Below are 26,208 nucleotides of genomic sequence, written 5' to 3' on the forward strand. Positions count from 1 at the left end.
AACCACTTTTTCTGCAAATCAACCATGATCTACGTTAGAACACTGCAGAGGTTATATAATAATTCAAATCATGGGTAGTAAACAAAATTTGATTTTATTTCTGGTGATAATTCAAAATTCAAAATTTCCCAACCCAGTCCTATTTAGCAGTGATTCAGATTGCCAATAGAGAAGCTAACTCACGAAATTTCCATACAGATCACACCAATTAAGATAAACTAATCTTCTGTTCCTAACCAATTCCAATTTCTTTACAATAAGACGGTCCATAAATAATGCTCTTAATGTCTGACATATATGTCCATAAGAGTGACCAGGATACCTAAAAACTGGCCCATTGTTTCCATACAACAGTAGTTGGTAGGCATTAGATCATCTCAACGTTTTATGGAAGGGAGTCTAAAACCATCTATCTGGGTTTCAAATAAAGACATAACATATAAAGACCATGTGAACCATGAACAAACAATTAATCCAAACAGATTATACCACCTAATGTATTTTTTTTTTCTGTTACAAATGTCAAAATTGTCTAATCATCCCAACTACTACAACAAATTGGATGATTAGAATCATCTGATTGACCAGTTAACTCTTGGCTACCACAAGTAGGACATGCCTCATGTTGCATTATTTTTTGAGTCATGCTGGAATGACCTCAAGATTGGACCTCGTATCGCACATCTTGACGTGAAAGTGGATAGGAACCATAGATGCTTTTTCACTTGTATCTCAAGGAAAAGCATCTATGGTTCCCATACACTTTCACGTCACGGTGTGCGATGTGACATCCAACCTTTAGGTCACTTCAACATTATTCTTATTTTTTAATTATTATTATATTATTACCTAATATCTCTTTCAGCAAAAAAATTCTCAAAATAGTGAAAGTATCCCCTCTAAGCAGGCTCACTAAACTATACGAGAGAATTAAGTAAAAGAGAAACTTACAGCCTGAGGCTTGCCAGGATCAGCTACGGATTTATTATAGTTATGGTCATCCTTTCCTGGTGAGTCGGGCTTGCTACCCGTCTTCTTCTCATCTCTAGCCTTGTTGAAGATCACAGTGAATCCCTCGGCTGAAGCAGGATCATTAACATCCCATTCACCAAACTTGGGCAACGGCCGGCCCTGGTCCTGCTAAAAATATCAAAATTCCTATAAACATTCAGATCTACTTTTGGTCCGTGGCAATATGACAACCAGAGATTCAAATAAATGCAAAACTATATAATCCATAAAGACATGAGAGGGGATGGGAAACCTTCTTCCATTGACAAAAGATGCTTATAGTTCGTATTTAGTAGTAAAGTATAGAACATTTGAATCCAATCCCACTCAAGATTCTACAATTGGGTATTGGTTTCTAGAAGTAACGAAAATACAATCCATGACTCTTAAGCTATGGTATTTACCAAACATATACTCCATACCCAAGTCGAATTCCCATACTATCAACACTTGTGCAACATAAGTACACTACATGTTGGTTCAAAGAAATAGATGTTTTTAGTATTGAACTCATTCCACAAAGCATGTAAGTAATAAAAACAGATTAACCAGTTAAATCAAGTAACCGAATTTTCCGCCCAAATCTAAGCTGAATTTGAAGGGTACTCGACTGGCATCACCACTGAATCCATTTTGATTTCCAATTGACCAAGAGATAAGTGGAGAATACTTTTGGGTTTCAGAGGCCAGCAAGTTTGGTGACCAAACCATTTTTTCTTTTTGACAAATACCAATCTGCCAAACAAGCATAATTAACATAGAAACCCATGTAGAAACATTTAAAAAAAAACCTATATTTTTTTTGCCACAAAGCCTCTTACAGAAAATTATATATTACAAGCAAATGCATTTAAAATCATGAAGCTCTGAATTACTAAAACAATACCTAATCAACCAAAATGCCTAAATTCTATAAATAATAAACAGAACAAGTTGATAAAAAAAAAAATTGCCAATAAAGTGCAATTATTACATCCTCAATTGCATCCATCCAATTAGAAAATAATGCAAAATGCCAAAATCATAAAAAAAATTAAAATTAAAATTAAAATACATATAAAACAAAAACAACTTGAAAAAAAAAAAAATTCCCAAGATACATCAAAAAATTTGATCGATCTCAAGAATATCACTAATATACACATGAAAATTAGACGGAAAAATAAAATAAAATAAAATTAGAGAACCAAATCAAACAAAACCTAATTTCGTCTAATCGATCAAATTCGAAACGATTCAAACATCTTATATAAAAAAAAAAATTATAAAATTGAACAAATCATAAATAGTTCAAATAGAAAGATTGCAGTTTTCATACCGACATGTAGTCTTGAAAGAGATTCCTCAAAAAAAAAAACCTCCACTGCGGCAATCAAGTGACGAAGAAATCCCGTTTATACAGTCGAGAATATGTTGGCCCTTCATATGAACATGGATGGTGGGGCCCACCGCCCACCTATGGACCCCGTCAGAGATGACGTTTATGGAGATCCGTCCCTTCCCGTTACTGTTAGTGTTTAGGGGGCTGTCAAATACTCTTTTTTCATTCGTTAGGTGCAACTGTGTCAAATTAAAATGTAAAGTTATAATCCCTCTCGAGAATGCTATTGGCACCCGAACTTTTTATTTATTACACCTTAATTTTAAAATTAAAAAAAATAAAATAACTTAATGTTTGAGAAATGAGAATAAGCAAAAGTTGGGGTGCCAATAGAAACTCTATCGATTTCTTATTTCTTTTTTTAGATTTATATTTATATTTGTTAGATTTAGAATTTTATATCGGCCTACTCCTAATTGAAAACAATTGTTAAAGTTGTTTCAATGTGTTGTTTGTTCATGACGTTTGAATGGTATGTTTTAATATTTAATTAGTATGTGATAAATAATTTAAGAAATTGAGGGGGTCCAATAAGTAAAGTTGGGGTGGCAATAGCAGCTCTACTCACTTTATTTTCTTGATATATTCAATTTTCTTTTATCTTTTTTTACAATATGCATGTAAGAGAAGCAAGTAAAGAATTTGTTTTCTTATAAGAAATATTTTTAATTTCTTTTTCAAACCTTAGTTTTAGTTTTTATTTGGTGCAAGAGCCCAGGAATATTTTTCACAAGTTTTCCAAAGATAACTTTAATTAAATCAATCCCTTCTATGCCCCCGAGTTGGAGCATAAGGTATGCGTACGAAGGATTCATTCGGAGCAAATAAACAAGAATTATGATTTTCTGACACCCCCCTCTGTCATATGCCCCCATCACGAAAACATAGATCATTTGCCTTGGGATACGCATAACTATAAATCTTTTTCTTGTGTACCCTAAGGTAAATGATCTTCGATTCTGTGATGAGGGCATATATCAGGAGGAGGAGGGGGGGGGGGGGGGGTTACGATTATCACGACTCAATAAACAAATATAGTCACCTAAAATAATAACCATATATATATATATATTTCTCTACATTTTAGTTTAGTCAGAGATGCCAACAACATTCACAAAGGTAGGCTGAAAACCCAGTAGGGCAAATAGACGGATTGATACATCGATAAGTCAATTGGCCGCCACAACTCACAAGAGATACAGAAGGACGAAATATATTTAATTAGTTATATTTTTGCTGTAAAAGTCAAAATGGTGAGAAGCCAACATAACTCGAACTCCGAGCTGATGCTGCTATCACTTCAAAAGCAGAATCATCATCAACTATTTAGCCGGTTTCACCGACCAATCTTTTAACTATATAGAGAAGTATCAAAGCCAGATAGAACCTTTCGGAGTTCCATTTGGCATTTTTCTGCTCACAAATTCCAGGCATTGCTAGATCGGCGATCCTTTCTGTCGCCTTCAATAACTAGACTCTGTATCTGCACAAACCCACTATTAATTACCATAACTCTAATCAACACCTACACATAAATAAATATTTTATATGAGTCTTGCTGGAGTGACATTGTTTGAAACATTGGTGTGCACAGAACCATAGATGCTTCTCACTTGTATCTCAATGAAAAACAACTATGGTTCTATAGACACATCCACGTCAGCAATGTCCCAAACAATGTCAATTTCAATGTTACTTCAGCATTTTCCATTTCATATACATATTTATAGGGATAGAAAAGACATTTTAAAAATAACAAAAAAAAAATGACACATGCTCATTGTGCCTACATAGAGATGAATTAAGAGCCGGTTTATTTGGCGAGTATGACATCTCCTAACCATTGAGATCATTTCCACAAACCAGCCAATTCAAGCCTCATCGATAGTGGAGTTACAAGTTTCAGACACGAGTATCTGACTGATTTTTGTGAGAATGATCACTTCACATCTCCGTGAGAGCGAGCGAGGGAGGTGAGGTGAGTGACGGGAGGGGAGGTGAGTGAGTGAGTAAGTGGGTGGGTGTGTGTATGTGTGTGTGTGTGTGTGAGAGAGAGAGAGAGAGAGAGGGTGTGGGTGTGTGCGTGACAATTTACAATAATTTGGACTTGAAACAGAGAACTATGATGGAAGGGAAACTAGCCCCAAACAACAGCGTTAGATGATAAACATAAGTAATCTCCATGTATATGAGATGGAAAACTCTAATCTGTAGAATTTGGAGCCCCAACACTGACTGGTCAAAAAGATAACTCAGAAAGAGATCCATTTCAAGGGAAGCAATATATGTAGCTAACCTGTACATGGAAACTCCAAGAAAGATTCCTTCCTTCAATGGTATAAAATCAGCTTAAAGGAACTTCGTCAACCAAAGCCAAATCCTTCACTAGCTTCATGGATAGCAAGAAGCAAGCGTTCTTGAAGCTGTTCCTTGGAAGAATACTCTGGAAGGTCTAGTTGGTTGAAGCTGAAGACAGAGAAAGAAAAATACGTCAGATTTTACTATTTCAACAATCTAGCGGCTATGAGACTAAGAATAAGATTCTTCAATATTCTATCTATCAAGTCATCTCGACACTAACCAGGTATGAGCTGATGGCAACCTCTCCGGAGCTCCATATGCCTTGTGAATCTGAAACCTTTGAGCACCAGAAATACCTTGTAGTGCTTTAAAACCCTCCAAGGGTACCTAAAAGGCCCATCAAAGAACAGTTGCTTTAGTGGCTTGCATGCATACATATATCATATAGGAAACTTACAGAATCTTAACTACATTTGAACTTATTAAACAGAAACTACCCCCTGTATGCAACTGTGATACACAAGTCAAGCCATAGTCCGGGTTTGAGATTCTGATAGGGTCGTTTATCCTAAATAGTTTTTTTAAGAAGTATAAATAGAATCTTATTAAATGAGAAAAGAAAAGGAGGACAAGAGGACCTCCCATATTATGAAAGAACTACGAGGACGGAACATGCATAATGTCCCATTTGAACCAAAAGTCCTCGAAAAAGACACCTTTAAACTCCTCAGGGAGCTTACACCAATAAACAATAAACCCACAATATTTAAAAGAATAATGATGAATGCACTCGGTTTCAGTACGTGGTTGGGTACACTGCTGATGTGGCAAGGGAACAGAACCGCACATCTTTTTCTTGTGTATCCTGATGAAAAAGATCTATGGTTCTGTGCCCTTGCCACGTTATCCACGTACCCAACCACGTGCAATCATCACGACTCTATTTAAAAGCACATCTTGAAGAGATGACTCCTTTCCTTCAAGGGTCTAAAATTTCTTTCTTTCCAAATCCCCAACAAACAGCTGAAGAGATTAGAGTCCACAACACTCTCACTCAATAGGAAAAAGCTTGGATACTCCAAATCCAATGGGTATGGAATTGGCCTAGAAAGAAAGACCAAATGTCTCTAGCAAAAGCACAGTGGATCAAAATATAATGAATCGACTCATTACTAGCACGACACAAGAAACAAAAATTAGGCGTTACCCAGCTACATTTGATCAACAAACAAAACAAAGGAAACCTTTGTGCAAAATAGTTTTGCACCAGCTCTTGAAACTTCCATATCAAAAGAAGACACAGAAGGTCCAAAAGAGTTTCACCTAATATCAGATAAACCAACAGAAGATTCGTTAATGCAACAACCACAGATCTTGTTTTTAGAAATTTTTGGGCAAAGGAACATTATGGGAGATATAAAGCCATTTCCATTTATTGTGGGTTTTCTAGAGAAAACCTAGAATGTTTAAACTAAAAATGTAAGAACTATAAAAGGGAAAAGAAAAGAGAAAACATATCAAAGATTGAAGCCGTAAATATCATATTAATTTAAACGAATACATTGAATTTTAAGAATGTGGTATGATAATTATAAAATAAAAAAAATAAAAAAACAGAACCTAACTTAGTGTAAGATATAGAAGTTTCTCCAGCTTTCTCAGTGGAAAGTTAAAAAGATGAAACTTTGTATATTTTTCTTGAAGATCTCAGAGATTGACATTAGAGATATTTGTGAAAGTGCTATGTAACCCATTGTCTTTACCTTTGATGTTCCAGTGACAAACTGAAGCAATCTTGCCATGTCCTCCTTGCTGAATGCTTTCACAACCTCCCAGAACCATTGAACAACACTAGATGCAGCTGTGTAGCCAGTATACTCAGTATTGGCCTTCAGATCATCCACTGTGAAGAGACATGACATTAAAAAATAAATTATAACCTATTAAAAAAACGGAGTATTAGTGGCCAGAACATAGGTTAAAGGACAAGCCAACTCACAGTCAATCTCAGGAAGCCCACTGATAAGAAGCTCAAACTCTTTATCATTGAATAGCGAAATAAGCTCTCGTGGGACCAATTCGTTGAAGCCTTCGAGGAAGGAATTAATTTGAGGACGGATAGCATTTGTCAAGATGTGTTCAGCAACAAGGTCTACATACTCATGCTTTGTTTCTTCTGTGACCCTGATATTTCTTCCTCCAGGTTTAAGCTCATAGTCGGTAACCTTTTCCAAAAAAGAAATTACAAAGAATAAGTCCAAAGTAGAAGAGACTAAAATGGAAGATTAGATGAAAATAGCACAAAATCAGGCCAGATGCAGGTAAAGAACTTCATAGGTCCAAGAAAGTAGGGAGGTTAGGTGTATGTACAACAAAGACAAATGACATCACCAGTTAGGAATGCTTTGCTACAAGTTGAAGGCTCTAAGAAGACAAGAGGAAGGCCGGAAATGGTGTAAATCGAGGAAGTAAGAAAAGTTCTGAAGATGCATACCTTAGAAAGAAGATATAGCTCTAGCTAGAGTTGAATGGTAAAATATGATCCATGTTGTGACCCTAGTATTCAGATAAGGTGTAGATGTGCAACCGTAGGGACTAGTCCCATCCCAAAAGGGATATTATTATCCCCCACCAACCCCCTCCCAAAAAAAATGCTCACAGTATAATTTGGCATCTTCTTACCTCAGTTTTCTCATAAAGGATGTGCTTCTCCTCATCGGCATCCATGCTAAATGTCAAGGCGGGTATGTCACTCACATCATTCTGTTAAGACACTAAAACGTCATTTTCCCCCGAAGTCTGCGTAGAAACATAAAATAAATCTATAATAGTGAAGTCACTAACCTCCAGCATCCACTTCAAGTTCTTGTAGTAATCCGGATCAACAGCCTCTATATCATGGTAAGTCACCTTCACATCAAGAATGTGCTTGTAGAATGAGCGAGTGAAGTAAACATCTAAAAGTTGGCCATCAAAAAGTGCCTTGGCAACCTGTAGAAGTAACCACAAGAAAAAATGACAACTTGAAAATGAAAAACAAAAATATCCCAGCTCAGAAGTGCCGAAGGGTCTAAACTTACCACCCGGCCCGCAAATTTGAAGTAAGAAAGATGCTCAGTTTGGTACACAGAATTGGGGTTTGGTTGAAATGTTGCATTGCTCCCCACAGTGGTGAAAAGCAAAGCTCCTTTGTCAAAAATGACTCTCGACAGTAATTGATACCATTCTCTTGTCAAACCACCAGCATCAATTCCCTCTTCACCTTGAAATTGAACAGTTAAACGTCCCCTCAAGTCCTGACTGGGTCGCATCCTTAATTGATTATAAGAATCCTCTAGGACATATGCACGACGAACACTTATGCGCAGTGGGGCAGAAAGTTGCTCATGTTGTTGCCTGATTCTTGAGCGGAAATATGCTCTTTTGTTGTCAAAATCAATAAGCCTTGGCGCCTTCAGCATCATAGAAAGTGATTTCTCCAGCAAACCAGGATTCTGTCTGACAAAAGCATTCAAAAGGCGCCGATGCTTCTCAGCAAACCTTGCAAATGTCACGGCAGCAGCATCATGTCGCCCCTGGACAGCCCCCCCACACATAACTGACGATTCTGATGAACTCTCAGCGGATTCTTTGACTTCTCTTGCAGTAACATATACATGATCTTGCGGCACGATGGAATGGTTCGTTTGCAGCTTCTCACACAAAACAAAGAAAGCCTCGATAAATGGCAAGAGTCGCTGTGTGCCAGAAGGAAGGGGTGGAAACAGAGAGGAAACACCCGCTACATGCTCCCCGGCAATCGGATTTGATATAGGACAAGAAGATGAGCTCTGCCCCAGCTTCGCCTCAGTTATGCTTATACAGTCACTCAATTCTTGCCACAATGGCTCTAATGCTACATTTAACTTCCACATAATGGTTTGTTCTTCCTTCTCCCCACCATTCTCTTGGCCCTTATTCATATTAGTAATTGGCGAAGTGAGTGTGCTAAGTGCTTGTAGAACACGTAAGATAGCAGCCCCAGCCATGGAACCAGCACTCAACCCCAGCATGTGTGTACTCTTCAGAGTAACAAGCTCACCCACAGCTGAACTACTCAAACCATGAGCTAAGCATGCCAACTCTGAAGTAAAAAACTTCCGATGGGGAGCAGCCACAAGAGCCAATTTCTTCAGTACCTCTGCCGCAATCAAATAGACTTTTTCTGAAAGCCTAATGATTTAATAGTTAAAATTAGTAATCCTTCTCACAGAAGCTCGTAATGATCACATTTACATATCTAATGGCATTCAAAATTAAGAATGGTTGATGGAATTACCCCTCATGAGCCAGAAGGCCGCACAGGCTGCGCAAGTCAAACTCAGGGAGCTGCAAGAAGATATCACATGGATTAACAATTCTCTTACCATCCAATTTGGATACCTCAGCAGTGGTATTTTTATCCAACTCTTGATCAGATTTTGGTTCAGATATACGAGTATCTTTTTGAACATCACCCGATTCCTCATTGACTGGTAGACTTTTGGAATCCACTGCAGGCTGTCCAGAATGAAGCTGACATTCTACCTTTGAAGCAGCGGTATAAACAACTACTCGGAGCAACCCCATAACCTGCACAAAAGAAATAGAATGAGAATCAATAGACACCATTTAACGAGGATATTTTTCAACAGGTTCCTATGAATACCTGTTCGAGATGAGCATTACTGCGTAAAAATAGTGGTTGACTCAAGAGCTTCAGGAATAATATGAGAGGTATATCCCCCTGAGAGATTTCCAGTTCGCTTGATGAAGCCACTCCTTCCAATATCTTCTCTTTCCCTTTCTCCTCCTTGGCTTCAGAAAGTATTGAACATGGAGACTGGGGGATCAATGAATGATCAAAATAGAAAAGGATATTTGCAACTGCCAAATGATTTGTGGCCAGATATGCCAAAATCTCAAGAACACGACGCAACACCAGGGGTGGAAGACCTTCACAAAAAAATGAAGATCCAAGCTCAAGTATCTTGCTTTAATAAAAGTAATGCAAAGCAGTTTAAATCAGTCAAATGTATTACCATTCGATAGCTGTGATCGACCATAAACAACATTCCATTGACATCCATAAAGCCTCTGCGGAGTGATTGCAGCTGATTCGCTGACCAAAGCTTCAGTTTCAGGCTTAATCATATCAAGCAAAATGCGAAGTAGAACGGTCCTTGTAAGACTATGTGCACAAAGGTTCAACAACAATCTTTGAAGAAGGCCTTTCCCAAGGGGCTTTCCATGCGAAGGAAAAAAAAGAAAGAACTAGCATGTTAGCTAAACATTATAATTCAAAGGTAAAAAATGATAATCCCAAGTAAAATATCATATCTTCTGATCATGGAAAAAAAACCTTCCCATGATCATCGTTATCGAAGTCTTATCACAAAGATTTAAGAGTCGCTGAATCGATGGCAAATCAAATATAGTAACTCACAATTTCAGAATGCAATAGAACATTACCTGGGCCAGCTGTAAGAGACGAATCAATGCCTTTAAAGCATTCGCATCCAAAAGTGGCGAGCCTTCAATTTCCTTCACCTTTAAGCTGTCCGAAATGGCAGAAACTGGCCTCCGACCTATTGTAACTCCAACACCCCTATCCATCACTGTCTGCCTATCAAATCCCAGACTATTCCTCCTTCCACTAAGCCTATGGCTGCTTCCAAAAAGGCTACGAGCCTGAAAATGGCTCATTGCTCTATCCCTGAGCATCTGGGCTTCAGCAAGTAATGGAGAAGGCAGTGCTGATAGAACTGCTTCAGAAGAAGTCAAAAGAACCTGGAACAGAAGAAGAAAACAAAGGGTTATTAAAACTTGACGAGGAAGCAATCAAAAGCAGAGTGCAAAATACAAACCTCTTCACGCAAATCAGCTGGAAAAGTAGCTATGATTGAAGCATTATCCATGTCAACTGGTTGTCCTTCGGCTTGTTGAGACTGTACAACCCTTTGTGCCCGCTGTTGTGCCAAAACTTCTGCTTGGATATCTGGAGGGAGAGCTGCCAAAAACTCTGGGTCAATATCTTCTGCAGAAGGTGGTGCATAAGCTCCAGTTTGAACAGACTGGGTTTGCTGGGAAGCTAGTACTTCTGCACGTAAATCTTCAGGAAGTGCCTCCAAGAACGTTGGGTCAATAGTATTTGCACTCGAGGCCTCATTATTAAGACTGGTTTGATCACCCTGATTAGCACTTTGAGGAATTACAGTGTTTCGCCCAATGGATGGCTCCTCAGCTCCATCAGCGGAAACAGGTGTGGGATGCTCAGCTTGATTTCCTTCAGTGTCTGCACCATCCATTTCAACATCAGCACTTACATCAATTGAAGCAGCATGACCATAGCTTTCATCAGGCACTTCTGAACCAGAATCCACACGCGCATAAACACTAGACTGGCTATCCGTTCTTGGGGGTCCATCAGAAAATCCATCCCGAAGTGATGAATCTTGAAGAGTTGCAAGCATGGACGAACCACCTTGCCTCTCAGCCTCCATAGTTTGTAAGTCATCAGATAGTGTAACAAACTCATGGATAGTCTCTAACTGTCCACTGCCAGCACCATGTCCCTCACCAATTTCCATGTTCCTGTTCCCATTTGGTACATCGTTCAATCCATTAGGATGTTCTGGCATAGGTTCTTGCACTTGTAAACCATCATCTGCTTCTCCGGTAACAGATTGTACATTCTCATGTCTACTGGATGATTCAGGAAGAAGAGAATTACTCCCAACCATTGGATTCTCCTGATAACATGCTGAATCTGAACCAAATTCTTGATGCTGGGCTTCACTTTGGTGACTGTCAATGTTATCCACTGCAGCTACCAGCTGTTGATTTTCAACATTTGATACTGGGACATCTGATTGTGGCATCTCCTGTGGTCTTGAGTTCTCCACTAGCCTCTGAGCAGGAGGGCTGTTACCACGCAGCAGAGATATGAACTGTTCCTCTACTGCCTGTGCAATGGAAGTAGCTTGACCACTTGCCTGAGGCTGACCATCATCAGTCCATCTACCATCACCTGGCCCTCTCCGTCCCGCCAAATGAAAGGGATCCATGCCTAGTGAAAAATCAATCAAAGGTGGTGGTGCTGCACCAACCAAACGGTCACCAAAGAGAGAAGCTGATGATGCATGTTCCGATGGAAGAACAGGAGCATCAAACATATAGAAGTGAGTTACATCAAAACTTCCAACAGGTAAAGTTTCCAGATCTCGGGATGAATTTCCAGCCGAGGACCACATTGAAACAACTGGATCCCCAGACTGGGACGGCCTCTGGAGTAATGGATGTTGAAAACCACTTCCATCTAGACCAGATCGCTCAAGAAAAGTCCTATTACCAGTTTGGCGGCGGCGTTCAACACCCAATGGCCTGCGAAGACCAATTATGTCATCCACATTTACCCCAGGAAAGGGCTCTGCTGCAACATCAATGAGACCACCTGGAGCCCCAGGCCGCCCAAGAACCTGTAAATGATCTAAACCATCTGGGCCTTCCCTCCACCTCACTTCGATAACACGGTTCTCATGGAAATCATCATCTTCTTCATCAATCATCTCATCATTGTACTCATCCCCAAGCCCATTATCGTCATGGTCCTCCACGTCAGTATCTGCTAGAGACATTAGAGCGGCACCATCTTCTGCTATATCCTCTTCCTCCTCATCTTCTTCATCATCTTCGTCATCATCTTCACCATCATCCCCCATGTCCTCATCATCCTCATCACCTATGTCATCATCCGCCCTACCCTCTACACGGAAGGTCACCTCAACTGCATCTGTATTGTGTAATACACCACCTTCTTCCATCCCCCCGTGCATGAACTCCACCCCATGTTCCATTGGTGGGTTAACTGTCATGGTTTCTTCCACATCCATTCGCATATTTTGGTCCATAGACTGGTTTGGATTTGCATCATGACCCCCTTCATGATAAGAAGTTCCCTGAGGCTGTTGCTGCTCAGTTTGAGTTGCATCTGTGCCCTCATCTTGAGTGACCCTACTCTGATTGTTCTCCACAACTTCACTGGCAGAAGAAGAATTTCTTTGATCTTCAGTTCTTCCATTAGACGTTGATTTTTTCTTGTGGAATCCATCCGACTTGAACAATTGCTCACTAGCATTAGCAGCCCTAGTTAAGCTCTCCAAAGCCTTGAGAATGAGATTTGCAACTTTCGGAGCATCAGGATGGTCCAAATCAAGCACCTGAAGAATATGGGTTAAAGATTGAATCATTCCTCCATCTATCATGGTCTTTGCTATGTCTGGCGAGCAACCAGGACCAGGTAAGTTGCTGGAAGATGAATTTTTTGACAAAATAGAATTGATCAAATCAGCAAAAGCTAGAACATTTTTATTTGGCAATAAAATATTCTTGGAGGAATTGCTTTCCAAGTTTGAGAATGAAGACAAAGCTCGCACAATTTCACTAATCACACGTCTACGTCCTTCACTAGAACGACCAGATAGAACTACCAAAAACCATGAAGCTTTTTCAGACAACTTATCTCTCCATTCATCAGCTACTTCGGCAGATTTATCCGAAGATAATGGAAGTAACCGATGCAAAACATGATACAGTATTCCTCTATGTCCAGCATCTATTTGACCAAATCCCCGTTGTTGGCAAGTCTCCAAATCCCGTCTTAAAATAACCCCTACTGCATGCGCATACATGAGAAGAATATCGCTCATCAACTTGAGTACGAAACTGACCTTTGCTAGCCCTGCCGATCTTTCAGAGAGGCTATCACTCTCCATCTCCTTCATGTCATCAACTTTTAATTTACCCTTTTTCCTTGTAGCGGGTTCATCTACTTCCATAGGAATCAAAGAACTGGTACATTCTTCCTGACTTTTTGGTAAAGGGTAGCTCAATACTATTTCCAGAAGCTGGTCAATTACTTGAGTGAGATTTGCAGGAACCTTTTTGTGGCCTTTAGAACATTTACCTGGCCCATCATGTTGCTTATTTTCCACCATTCGGACACATTCATTAGAAGAGACTCCTCCAGCATCAACACCAGACACTTTTGATTTCTCATTTTCCTTCTCTTTTTCCTTTGATAACACAATGTGCATCCTCCCTCCCGAGGACTCCAACTGACAAACTGCAGCTGCAGCTCTCATGAAGATCACGGGATCTCTAGAGATAACAGGAGCCATAGATGTCAAAAATGTCCGAGGCAAAAGACGGCTGGCGTGACGGCCAAGATTGCCTGTAAGAGTTTGTCGAATCTCCAACTCCATAGCCATTTGTAGGGTTTGAGGATCTTCAAGTAGGTGCCGAACAATAGCAGATGCCACACTGTCATAGCCAGGGAAAAAAGAACTTCTTGGAAGACTAAAAAGATTAACCAAACCTCCATTTTCAAGGAATTGCATAGCTATACAATGTGTTTTTGTCAAGCGAGCACATAATTGCAGGACTGCCTGCATGACCACGGCTGGAACATGATGTTTAATAAACTCACAAGCAATGGCCAGTACCCTGTTACACTCATCAAGAGTCAGGTAACCAGTAGACTTCCCTAATATGTTCTCAAACATGTTGCCAGATTCTTTTTCATTAGCATCTGAAGCAGATTTCCTCTCTTTAACTGATGCTGCAAGGGATAATGAAGCATGCTCTTCAGATGAGTTAGGCATAGATCCTGAGAGAATTCCTTCCATACCTTCAGTAGAAACTCTGGGCTTGGATTGCAACATGTAATCCAGGATAAGAAGTAAAGCACTTGCACATTTTGGAACCAGAACCTCTTCTCCTGACTCATTTTTCACCTTAATTTTCATCAAGATTTCTATTGAAGCAGACACAATACCTTTCTCCGCAGCAATTTCCCGTGTACTGCCATCTTCGGAAAGAAGTAAGGCCAAAATATGTGATATTGTACACAATGCACTGGTATCCTTTGAGAAATCTGATGGACAAAGTGTTAGCTGCTGAGTTAGATAGGAGACAACTCTTGGACGATCTTTTCCTTTGTTCCGATTGCAAAGAGTCACAAGCAAATCTGTCAATGAGAAGGCCATTGCATCGCTACTTTGAAAAAACTTCATCGCAGAAACAAGAATATCATCAATTGGAGGTGCCTCTGTCCCTTTCTCTTCTGTTGGCACATCTTTCATCTTGTCAGCATTATCATCTTTAGATGTTTCTGATGAATCTCCTAGTGATAAGGCAAGGGCCTGAGCTAGTTCATCATCTTCCTGCACAGGATCTTCAGCATGGCTAAGCAACCACTCCATGGCCATCTCAACACTGTTTGTTTCCACCCGCCTCAGAGCTTCCTCTGCTCTGGCCCGAGTAAAACCCATCTCAACTATATTAGCAATAGAAGTTTCATCAGGAGGAGGGGGCCGGAACCCTTGGGCTGGATTTCCTGCAATACCATTGCGTCCCCGATTTACATCTCCGACACCAGAGTATATATGAGTAACAAGGGAAACCACAGAAATGATGAAAGCAGAGCTGCAACTAGGAAACATGGGATGGTTCCATATGGAAAGGATAACGTCCAAAACCTGAGACTGCAACATACGAACAAACGCTTCTGGATCTCTCGGTATGGGAAACAACCCAAGTGACAATCCAGCTGCAGCAGGCTGAACTAGCAGCTGAGTCTGAGACAAAGATGTCAGAGACAAAACTAAAGCAGAATTAACAAAATACTCCAGCATACGACAATAGCTTTGTAATGTATCATGCAACCACAAGTTATGAGACAATTTGTTCCCTTCACCCGCTTTCTCTTGTTCTGTCCCAGAGGAAGGAATGGAATAAGGGAAAGTCCACAGCAATTGGCTTGTAGCCTCAAATGTGGTCAAAAGCTCCTTGAAGGTTCCATGGACATAAAAGCCATTCAACATGACTGTATTGCATGCACGCCGTCTGCTATCAAAAGTGAGTGCCACCATGTCATCCACAACCTTTCCAAGATATCGGCACTTCACTGATACTGACATTTCAAGTGCAGAAGAGGAAGGATGTCCCGAAAACTTAAGAGCCTCGTGGAAGATTTTAGAGAGGGCAGTAGCAAGGCTCTTAGAAGCAGAACTCAGTGAACCAGAATCAGCTCTACGACGATGGGGACTTGTGAATCCCTTAACAAGAGTCACATAGAACGAACGCATGGACAAAGCAAGCTTATTCAGATTTTCCAAGACAATAACATCAGGGCTTTTCATTTTAGAATCTTGGGCAGAAGAACTCTCTGATACAGTCGCAAAAATTTCTGAATCAACATTTGAAGCCTCCATGTGTCGACCAGTCCTTCCACCCCTCATCCGTCTCAACCCATGTCGACCATGGCGATGTACAGCTTCACTAGTACGCACCACCGATAGGAACTCCTGTTCGCCACTCCATTGGGAATGAGAACCATTCATTACTGAAACAGGATTCATGTATCTAACTGTCGGAACAAGGTTTCCACCATCATCACTTCCAGCAACGCTAGTTACGGTAGCATCTGTGGTTCCAACTTCTTGAGCTTCCTTCTTCTCTTCCACCTTGGAATCACTGGATAAAGAAATTTGCCATAGTATTTCCTTGTAAACCCTCCCAAGATCCTTCAACACATCAGAATCCACAGTTCCCAATTCAGATACCATACAAGTGGACCCTTTCAACAAAAAAGTGGAAAGATGTAGAAGTCCTTCAAGACTAGAAAGACATCTCAAGACCTCCATTTGCTTTCCAGCTTCAAGCTCAGCAAGCTGTGTCCCTCCGACCGAAATCAACATATCATCATTTATAAGTTTCAGATGTTCTCTCAAAAATGAGCATACCGCCCGAGCTAGAGTAGCAGAATGCTGAGGCGAGAAGCTCTTAAAGGCAACAGATAAACTCTGCCCAACAGAAATAGAAAGGGGCATTAAGGGCAAGGTGAACAGCTGCAGAACAGCTTCAATTCCCTTTTTCTCAATAAACATGCGGCATGTGTCAGCATTCTGAAGAATGGTTTCAAGAAGACGGGCAGCATTGGTTATACATTCAGGAAGGAAGGACTCAATATTCATCAATGAACTATCACTACAACCCTCGATTGTCGGCTCAGAAATTTCCATTTTGGATGCTTCCCCATCATCGGTTGAGACCAAATGCCTCTCCTCTGCATCAGTTTCCATTGGAACAGGATAAGAAGAAGAACACGCAGTATCAGTGGATGAGGAAGGAGCTGCAACCCCATGTCCAATCTTCGAAATGGTGTTCAGGATCTCAATCATCATATCCACTCCAGGACAGCGCAATGAGGAAGCATGGCGCATCAGTTCATCCAACCCAGTAGACAATTGTCCTAGGGAATCACCCGTAAGGGCACGTAAGTATGTTCTGGAGGTAAATATTTTCACAAAGCACCTCAAAGCATTGCGATCCTTGACAGCCTGGAGGCCTTTGTTGTTCAAGCACAATGCGTCCAAGCACTGTGGTATGCAGGCTACTGCTTCTGCAGAACAAAGAATTCCACCCATTATAGCATCTAGGAAGGCAGAAGGCAGATCAGCAGCATCTAAGACAAGAAAACAAGTCGGATCTTTGTGAATGAGATCACTCATGACATTTGCGGCAAGAGAAAATACCCCGCCTCCAAATTCTTTTGCTCTTCTGAAAATGATGGACAGGCAATGAGGCAACAAACTCTCTTCGGAACCATATATACGAGCAGTGGTTCCAGGGGCATAGGTTCCAAGCGATATAGCATGCAGCAAAGCTTTCATCAGTAACCGCCGGTGATAAGTAACCAATGGTTCAGAATAAATAGGCTGCATATTATCTAGCTCACCAGAAGAACCAATAACGATTTGTTTGCCCTTCTTGCTATATTGGGAGTCTTCACCATTTTTCTTTGAGCCTTTTTCCACAAAAGAAACTTCTATCTTCAAACGTGCAATAGTGTCATCTAAACCCCCCAAATCTCTGAACAATGCAGCAGCCGGATTGCTAAAATCCATAAAAGATTGCAGAATATGAACCGCAGTACTGACCAAGTGTAAATGTTGGGGGTCTGTATCTTTAAGAAGAGGAAGAAGAGTAGGTATAAATCCTGCTTCTCGCAAAGCTGAGCAACCTGAAGATGACGAGACCAAAACAGTGACAAGCGACAAGAGAGACTCAGCATAAACAACAGACCATTTTGAGGAATCACCACTGATAGAATCAATCGTCTTCTGCATAAGACTGGGTAGAATTCCCCGGTGCCCTCCGGATGTCACAGAGCTTAAAACTGTTGCCTGTCGAGACCGGTCTTGGCAAAGAGCAACCAATGAAAGAATACCCAGAATACGAATTTTTTCAGGAACTGTATCTTCATGGCTTAGCAAGGATACCAGTTCATTGACAAACTCAGGCTCATTATTGAAAAAAGCTGCCAAATCATCAGCATCATGGCTTGCTTGAACAAGTACTACAAACGCATAGAGACGAATACAGATATACTGTTGTCGGGCAGATAGAGAACCAAATGCCCTTGCAAACCGCAATCTAGTCAAAAGCGAAAACCTCAAACTAGGAGGCACTAGGTACTCTGTCACTAGTTTATTTAGAAGCTCGAGATCACTCTCTTCACTAGTGTTGATGTTAGGCAAATGAATAACTTGTAAACCCTGGTTCAACTGGTTTGTAGTTGTGGCCTCTTTTGATGAATCATTTACAGCATAGAACTCGAAATGGAGTGTGCAACCTAACTCATATGCAACTGAATCGCATCCATTCTGTACAGAGCATGCAATTAATCCAAGGCCTTCTTCCTTGCTTCCCCATCCTTGTGAAAAAGCAAATAACTTTGGAATCAGAGAAGCATCTTGTATAGAGCATTTCCCAGTTGTTTTCTTTAAGAATGAAGCCAAAGTCTGTAGACTTGCCTCAACCACATCCGCATCAGTGGAAGCAAGCAAAGATGAAAGATGTTGCTGTATTGACATAAGAAACCAATAATAAAGGGTGGTTAAATAATAAATCTTCTCTAAGATTGTAAATATATGTCGAATAAAGCAATTTATGTTGATTCACAAGAAGCAAGGAGAACATGTAATGTACCTGAAGTAGTAACTAACAAATTTTAAACAAAATAAAAAATCACTCATCTAGACATAAATCACAAAAAAAGGAAAGGAAAAAAAGCACTTATTAACAAATGGCATACTTCATAGGAACTATAAAAGTGCTTATTTGTACAATTCTCCAAGATAATCCTTATGACACGGAGAATTTGAAGAAGAGAATCTCTTGGGAAGGGAGGATCGGCTGCCAAAAAGTTGTCCTCAACCTGTAAATCTTTCCTTGACTTTATGTGCTTCTCAAAAAATGAATCAAAATGACTAAAAAGATCAACCCAATGGTGAAAGTCCCCCTGTGCCAAGAAACATGAAATAAGGGTCAATGATATTGTAGCCAGCATAAAATCATACGAGATCAAGTTTAAAATCCACCTTATCAAACTCCCAGACGAAACCTTTTAGAGGTTCTTCTATATTCTCAAGCGGAACAGCAACAATGCCATTGATAACAGATCTGATTTTTGGAGGCTGAAACCCAACAAAAAATACTTGTATTTATTTATTTCTTTTATAAGCAAAGAAATATTATTATTTATTGTGGTTCCAAGATAATAAAGATGCCTGAATCACAAATTAATAACTCCAAAACCACACTTGAATGACAAAAATGACTGGAAGCAAATGTTGATGAAACAGACTAAAAAATTCAATAAATAACTGAATGGCTATAAAGAACATCAAATTTGTAAAATTATCCAAAAATTATAACTTCTCCAAGAACAGAGCCCACGACAACTACAACATCAGATGTCTCTCAGACACACTGAATAATGCATGGATGCCTTTGCTAGGCTTTCAAATTTAATTAGACACAGCAGCTTAATGAAAAATATGTGCTGAGCTGCACATAAAGAATAGAGCAATCATTCATACTACATAGCAAGCATCTCTACAAGTCCTTCCCAACCAACTCCAGAAACATTTCATTGCCTTGTTGGCTTTTTGAAATTGAAATGCTACTCTTTCCACCAGCACACAGTCTGCTAAGAACGGTAGTATGAGATGATATAGAAAAGTCATTAGAACCCAACTTCAGAAACATTTCATTGCCTTGTTGGCTTTTTGAAATTGAAATGCTACTCTTTCCACCAGCACACAGGCTGCTAAGAACAGTAGTATGAGATGATATAGAAAAGTCATTAGAACCTTAGTCCCCACTAACCTCAGTGTACAGACAATATTCAGTGATTAAGAATTAAGATACATAATAAGGCATTGTGAGACTAGGGGCTACAAGGATCTGACAGAAGTGCCTTTGCAAGCCACCAATCCTACCACCAACCAAATGAGCGGATCAATTAAAGCTGGACACAGCTAATTGTAGAACAGTATTTGGCATTTTGTGTCGATAAAAGCAGTATTAGATGCTAGACATTGGGAAATAATGGAAAATGATTTAAAAGTCAGAGCTAACAATTTGAACACCCAGGAAATCGAAGTAATCACAAAATAAATCAAAAGAAAAGAAAAATGAAAATAAGTACTGTAACAAATTAGGCAGACTTTTCTATCAAAACTGCATAGCTACTTCTCAAACCATCTTTATAGAAAATTATTGATCTCTCATAATTGGGCAATTAAATTTATAGTAGTAAGAGATACCATTGGCTCCCTATGTAACTAAACTGAATTAATTTGTTTAGGGTGAAGGTAAATGATCATAGTGCATGCATTCAAGCATCTACTACAAGAAATTCCAAAACTCACATACCCTCATGACCATGGTTTAAAATCTCGTTCCGTTTCAATGTTCCAGATTTCTCAAAAACCGAAACGATACTGAAATATTTCAGAGACATTACCGAAACATTCCAATACATACGAAACATTCGGAACATTTATATTGAGTATTTGAGAGGATGCCTAGGTCAAGGAGTGTGTCATCAGTTTGAAAATAGAAGGATTTCTCAAATGTTTACTTAAATGTAAGGGAGTCCTTTCTAAATCCCTCGAGTCTTTGAAGAGAGACTGAAGTCAAGGGCATATAGTTATTTAAAACATGGTATTTCGAATCATTGAATGCTCTCCATCTTAAAAATAAAAAAACCAGAGAAGAAGAAGATTATCCAGGTATGTCCATTCAAAATCGTTTTCTCTCTAAAATAGTCAGATCCACAGAAAAATAGGTACAAAAATAGTCAGATTCACGAGAGAAAATGGAACCTTGGAACCAAAACCATGAATATTTCGATTCCATGGATTTATCGTCTCGGAAGGTTGAAATCCCAAGACGTTCCAGCCGATACAAACCGAAACAAAACAAAATTTTAAACCATACTCATGACTGCTCATCGTATACAGCAATTATCAACTTCTGATCCATTGCCTCTTCTCTTGTGCCATCCAGTCTTATTTTATCTCTCCCTTTTATGTGCAATAAATTTTCTCTTGATCTATCTTATTTCTTTTTCAAAGTTGGAGCTATTGGGGACTATGGAAAGAACAAAAAAAAAAACCAAGAGGAGGGAGAATTTCCTCCTATAGGCTATTATTACTAACTTAGGCCTTATTTTCTATTGATGCAAATCCTTTGATGACTTCAAGAATTTGTCTTTTGAGGATTTTATTTTTAGTCAAACCTTTTGTGTGAGGAGAGATTGCAAGACAGTAGCGTGTGTTTGTTTTGGTTCCTTTTTCATGGTTTTCGTTCTTTTCTTTTGTAGTAGGTAGGTCTGCTCGACCTCCTTGTTTTTTTGTTTTTTTGTTTTTTTAATCAATAACTTTACATCTATCCAAAAAATTTTGGAAAAGCATGCACTTTACTGGTAGTTCTAATCCTATGCTCTCTCTTTTTAGTAGTCCTATTCTTTTAAAAGTTGCTCTTCTTCATTCCTAATGGATATATTATCACAAAAGTATGCCCTTTACAAGTAGTTCTAATTTTCTGCTCTCTCTCTATCTCTCTAAGTAGTAGTTCTAATCATGATCTGGTTTTTTGTTTTTTGTAAGTTGCTCTTGTTCTTTCCTAATGGCTATATTATCACAATTTAAAACTGGATCATTTGGACCCCCTTATGTGTGGTTCATCCATTGTCTTCACATAATCCCCACATGCATTGAACATTGTCTACCGCATTAGTAACTTATTTGGTGATCAAGGGTGAGTCATGATCCACTTCTGAATTACACATGAATATCACAATTCACAACAACTTCAGATCAAATATAAATTTATGCCATATACTTCAGAAGAAAGAAAACATACTAGTCTTTAAATTTTATCAGCACCCATTCTCTTCCCGGTGAACATAAAAACCATGTATGAACAATTAGCAAATTTAAAGAACCCATCAACAATTACATCACAATTGAAGAATATAGTTGAGCTCAGTGTTTTAAGAAACATGTGAGGCTTACGCCTTGAGGTGCACCACAAGATGAAGCTTATTAAAAACGCCCTGAGGCATAAGGTTGAAACCTTAAAGCAGCTAAGGCTTACGCCTCAAACCTTGAGACACCTAAAAGGCATACGCCTCAATGTGAGGGACACACCTTTTGGCCGAGGCATACACCTCACATTTTTTTTAAATAATGCATTTCTTCCTCATTCTTCTTATTCTTTTCTTGCTAATTTACTTCTTTATTTCTTTTTAATTATCTAAGTAAGATCCTATAAATTTCTCTTTTACTGCTAGTACGCAATATAATTGGAACACTTAGAAATGAATTCTAACACAAAATAGTAATATATATACAAAATCATTGAGTTAAGCTGATTTATAAATAATTTTTCGTGGTATTTAGTATTATACATATGAAGTTTGTGAAAAAACTAATATTTAATTATATTTTTATAATGAATATAAAATAGTTAGTTCTTAAAGAGACTTTCAACTATTCAAATACAAGAATTAATTACTAAAATACAAAGTAATAATATTTTATATTATTATTTATTGTTATGGATTGAAATTCGATTGTGTCGATTTGAAATTTATAAATGCAATGGCTATCCTAATTTTATTTTTTAATATTGTATTATTTATTTAAACATTGGTTGAGCTTACATGTCATGTCAATATGAAACATATGGGATGTAGGATATAACCAAAGAACAAATACACTTGGCTTTCGTAAGTGTCGCAATTTTACAAAATGTATTGCAGAGAACTATATACAATAAGCTTTTTTCATATAATTAAAATTTATTAAAAGAGAAATAAACTAGGGGAGGTAGAGAGACCTACCTACAAACTATATACACTAAGCTCATCCTCAAAAGATTTCCTATCATGCTAAAGCCACATAAATCATTGGGTTTTGTAAGACAAGAAGATGCCCCAAAAGCCTTAATAAATTCTACCCAATGTTGAAATTCCGTAAACCAAGCTTAGTAAATGCACACCCTATCTTAGAACTGGACTGACCAAATTGTACCCAACGTTTAAATTTCGTACAAAATTTAACAATGGAAGGCCAGATTAACATGCAATTCAAACAAGGTGATAAAAATGAGTAATTTTGATTAATTCAAACATTGGCATGCAATGCAAATAACTTAAGACATCAACAATGAGCACTGTACGAGCCTGGATTCGTGTCTCTTCTAAAGAAAAACAAAGTTATAAGCTAAGAACAACAACATAGCAATCAAACAACACAAAATCATAAACCCTAACAACAATTTCGCTTGAATAAAATCCACTTTCATGAAATTAAAACAGAAAAGTTAGAAATTAAACAAATAAAACAAACGATGAATTCGTGAATCTACGTACCACTTCCAAAACTCTCTTCTTCTTTAACTTCATCTTGAATTAACAGATGAGAGCATTGCCAGAATTGGAAACAAGAGTTGAAAGTGATCGACTCTGCAAAGAGAATCGATCAGGATCGAAACTCCGATTCAAATTGAAATTGATATAAGAATCGGATTGAAGAACGGATTAAGTGAAGTAAGTCTATATCCTTGTTTTTTCTTCTCGTAAAGATCGGATCATTTGGATTATAAATTTACGAGACAGGAGATGAACAAAAAGATCAATTTTTATGAAATTAAAGTTAGGGTTTTCGGAAAATGGTTTCGCTTGCTGATCCGATCGCAGAGAGAGAGAACTCTATCTATGGGAGAAGCTCGAGAGATTCGTATTCATATATAGAGAGAGAAAGGAAAAGCACGGAAAGGAGTGAGGCGGGGGAAGAGAGAGAAAAATAAAGAAAAAAAAAACTTTTTTTTTTAAATGAAAATTGATTTCCTATAATACCCTTGAAAATTCCACTTTAACGAATATTCTTTCCTTTAAATCCACAATAAAAATATATGACAAAATGACCAAATTGACCTCAGCATCGATGAGAACTAGGACGTGTTTGGTAAAAGTTGGGATGGGAATGGGTTCAATCTGGTGCGTATAGTCAACTGAGGACGGTAGTCGATTTTTCTTGTTTTATGAGAGGTGCTATTTGCACCCCAACTTTTATTTATTACACTCCAATTGAAAATAAAGAAAATAAGTGAATAATTGATAATAAGGAAAAGTTGGGGTGCCAATAGAAGCTCTATTTCTTCTTCTTTTTAGTTAGATTTTTATTTTTGGGTTTAAGATTTTATATGAAGCTAATAATAATTGTAAACAACCACTAAAATTATTTGATCGAGTGTTGTAATATTGTTGAGATTATAATTTGTCCCTGATATTTGCATTGTTTAAAGGGTGTTTTAATCTTTAATTGAGGTGTGATAAACAAATTTAAGAAATTGGATTGTAAAAGTAAAAGTTGGGGTGTTAAAAGTATCTCTCTTTTTTTATTTGGAACCAAGGTATTTGCATCACTTAGGGCACCCAATTAAGCCTAGGGTCAATTGCATTCCCCCCAGGCACCAAGTAATTTCTGGGACAAATCCCCCGGGGGGTATTCGAACTGAAGACCTCTGCTTCCAAAGATGTGGTCCAAACAAGTAATATAAATGATTAATGAACATTAAATGACACGAGTCATATCTATTCTTGATAATTAGTATGTTATGTTATTACACCCTCTTAATTTTGGTAGCAAATTGAAGAATAAAGTTAATTGCAAAGAGTCGTGATGGAGTACACGAATAGAAAAGCGTATATGGTTCTTACACACTTTCACATCAAGACGTGCAATATAAGGTACAATCTTGAGGTCACTTCAGTATTATTCAATTGGAAATGGTACTTGAATTATAGTTTGTTAAATAAGTTTTAAAAGGTGTCCCCTCATGTTCAAATTTCATTCATGTTGTTATTATGTCATCTAACAACAGAGCAACCTAGACATTGTCACGATCCTAGACTATCAGCGTGGAGGAATCATGATGATGGTCTATAGTTGCGATCCAACTACGTCGCACGCCTAAAGTTTTGGGTGCACTTACTACTAGTATGATGCTTTTAGCTACACATACATATGTAAATAACACACCTAGACTCGTCGGCTCAGGCAATCTCCCTATGCTTAGAAGCCAAACACAAATCGTGCATTTTGCTAAGCTTAGTCCCACGTCAGACACTCATTGCCTTCTCTCTCTCCTTATAAGTTCCTGGGCTTCTCCACTTATTGCCAATTGATTTTGAGTTGGACCCCCAAATTTATCATAATATCAGAATATGCTTTTCTCTCGTTTATGTCACCGAGTTCATATGTCCACTTGCTTTAGCCTAATCCTACCCACACGTGCAAGGCGTGTTGAGTTGAGTCCTACATCGACTCCTATGCCTCTCCACTCATTGCCAATTGATTTTGAGTTAGATATCCAAATTTATCAGAGCTACCAACTCTAACGCAGAGATTCTTCATTCTTTTTTAAGATTAGCTATTCCATAAAGAATCGAATGATGGACAATTAAGAAAAACCAAACATAATAAAGACTAATGTATTAAGATGCATGATTGGAAAGCTAACAAAAATAAAATTAAAAATAAAACGCATTTTTGTGGAAATGTAGAGATAATGCGAGAAGGTGTTAAGCATCAAAATCATCTAAATAACTTTGGCCTTTCGCCAAATTATTAAGGGAATATATGAGCTGGAAACTTAGCTATATAAATATTCTAAATACTTTTGCTTTCTTAAAATTTCAATCTAAAATGATTTTTTTTTTATTTTTTTGTTTATAAAAGTATTTTAGAGATTAAGATTTATACTTCATTTGGACATCAAGAAAGTTTGGATCTTCTATGTTTAGGTTAAATTTAGGAATATTTTGATAGATTAAATTTAATAAATATTTTTTATTTTTTAGTATTGAACCCTCACGATTCTACTGCCACAAAATTAGGATTTTTTTAAAAGCCAAATCTGCCATCAAAAGGGCGATAAATTATAAAGTAATTTGAAATTCTAAACCAATTTATAGATTTCCATTATACTTCTGAAAGGGGATTCCTTTCGTAAGATCTTTATGGCCATACGTGTGGTGGAGTTCAGAATAAAAGCTTATTTTTATTTTTTGGGTT

General features: G+C 38.3%; 1 protein-coding gene and 1 long non-coding RNA gene across 3 annotated transcripts; both read right to left on the reverse strand.

The window, feature by feature from the left end:
* Positions 1 to 951: 951 nt before the first annotated feature.
* Positions 952 to 1,557, reverse strand: LOC147387066 (uncharacterized). Its single transcript, XR_015171359.1, has 2 exons — positions 1,416 to 1,557; positions 952 to 1,140 (listed from the first exon to the last, which is right to left on the reverse strand). It is a non-coding gene; the product is annotated as an uncharacterized LOC147387066 (long non-coding RNA).
* Positions 1,558 to 3,427: 1,870 nt separating this feature from the next.
* LOC147387067 (E3 ubiquitin-protein ligase UPL1-like) lies at positions 3,428 to 23,898 on the reverse strand. 2 transcript variants are annotated; one of them, XM_086421209.1, is made up of 16 exons: positions 23,502 to 23,898; positions 19,156 to 19,251; positions 18,870 to 19,076; positions 10,579 to 18,636; positions 10,184 to 10,501; positions 9,754 to 9,955; positions 9,381 to 9,667; positions 9,012 to 9,304; positions 7,774 to 8,905; positions 7,538 to 7,684; positions 7,376 to 7,456; positions 6,693 to 6,918; positions 6,457 to 6,596; positions 4,974 to 5,080; positions 4,689 to 4,858; positions 3,428 to 3,869 (listed from the first exon to the last, which is right to left on the reverse strand). In XM_086421209.1, the coding sequence occupies exons 1-15, from the start codon at positions 23,532 to 23,534 to the stop codon at positions 4,756 to 4,758; spliced, it is 11,430 nt and encodes a 3,809-aa protein (XP_086277335.1). In that variant the 5' UTR covers positions 23,535 to 23,898; the 3' UTR covers positions 3,428 to 3,869; positions 4,689 to 4,755. The 2 variants fall into 2 exon arrangements, with proteins under 2 accessions (XP_086277335.1, XP_086277334.1); XM_086421208.1 differs by having other exon boundaries at positions 3,428 to 3,875.
* Between the last annotated feature and the right edge of the window lie 2,310 nt (positions 23,899 to 26,208).

Source organism: Akebia trifoliata, chromosome 13 (assembly GCF_017979445.1).
Source record: "Akebia trifoliata isolate Shusen 1 chromosome 13, ASM1797944v1, whole genome shotgun sequence".
NCBI classification, from domain to species: Eukaryota; Viridiplantae; Streptophyta; class Magnoliopsida; order Ranunculales; family Lardizabalaceae; genus Akebia; species Akebia trifoliata.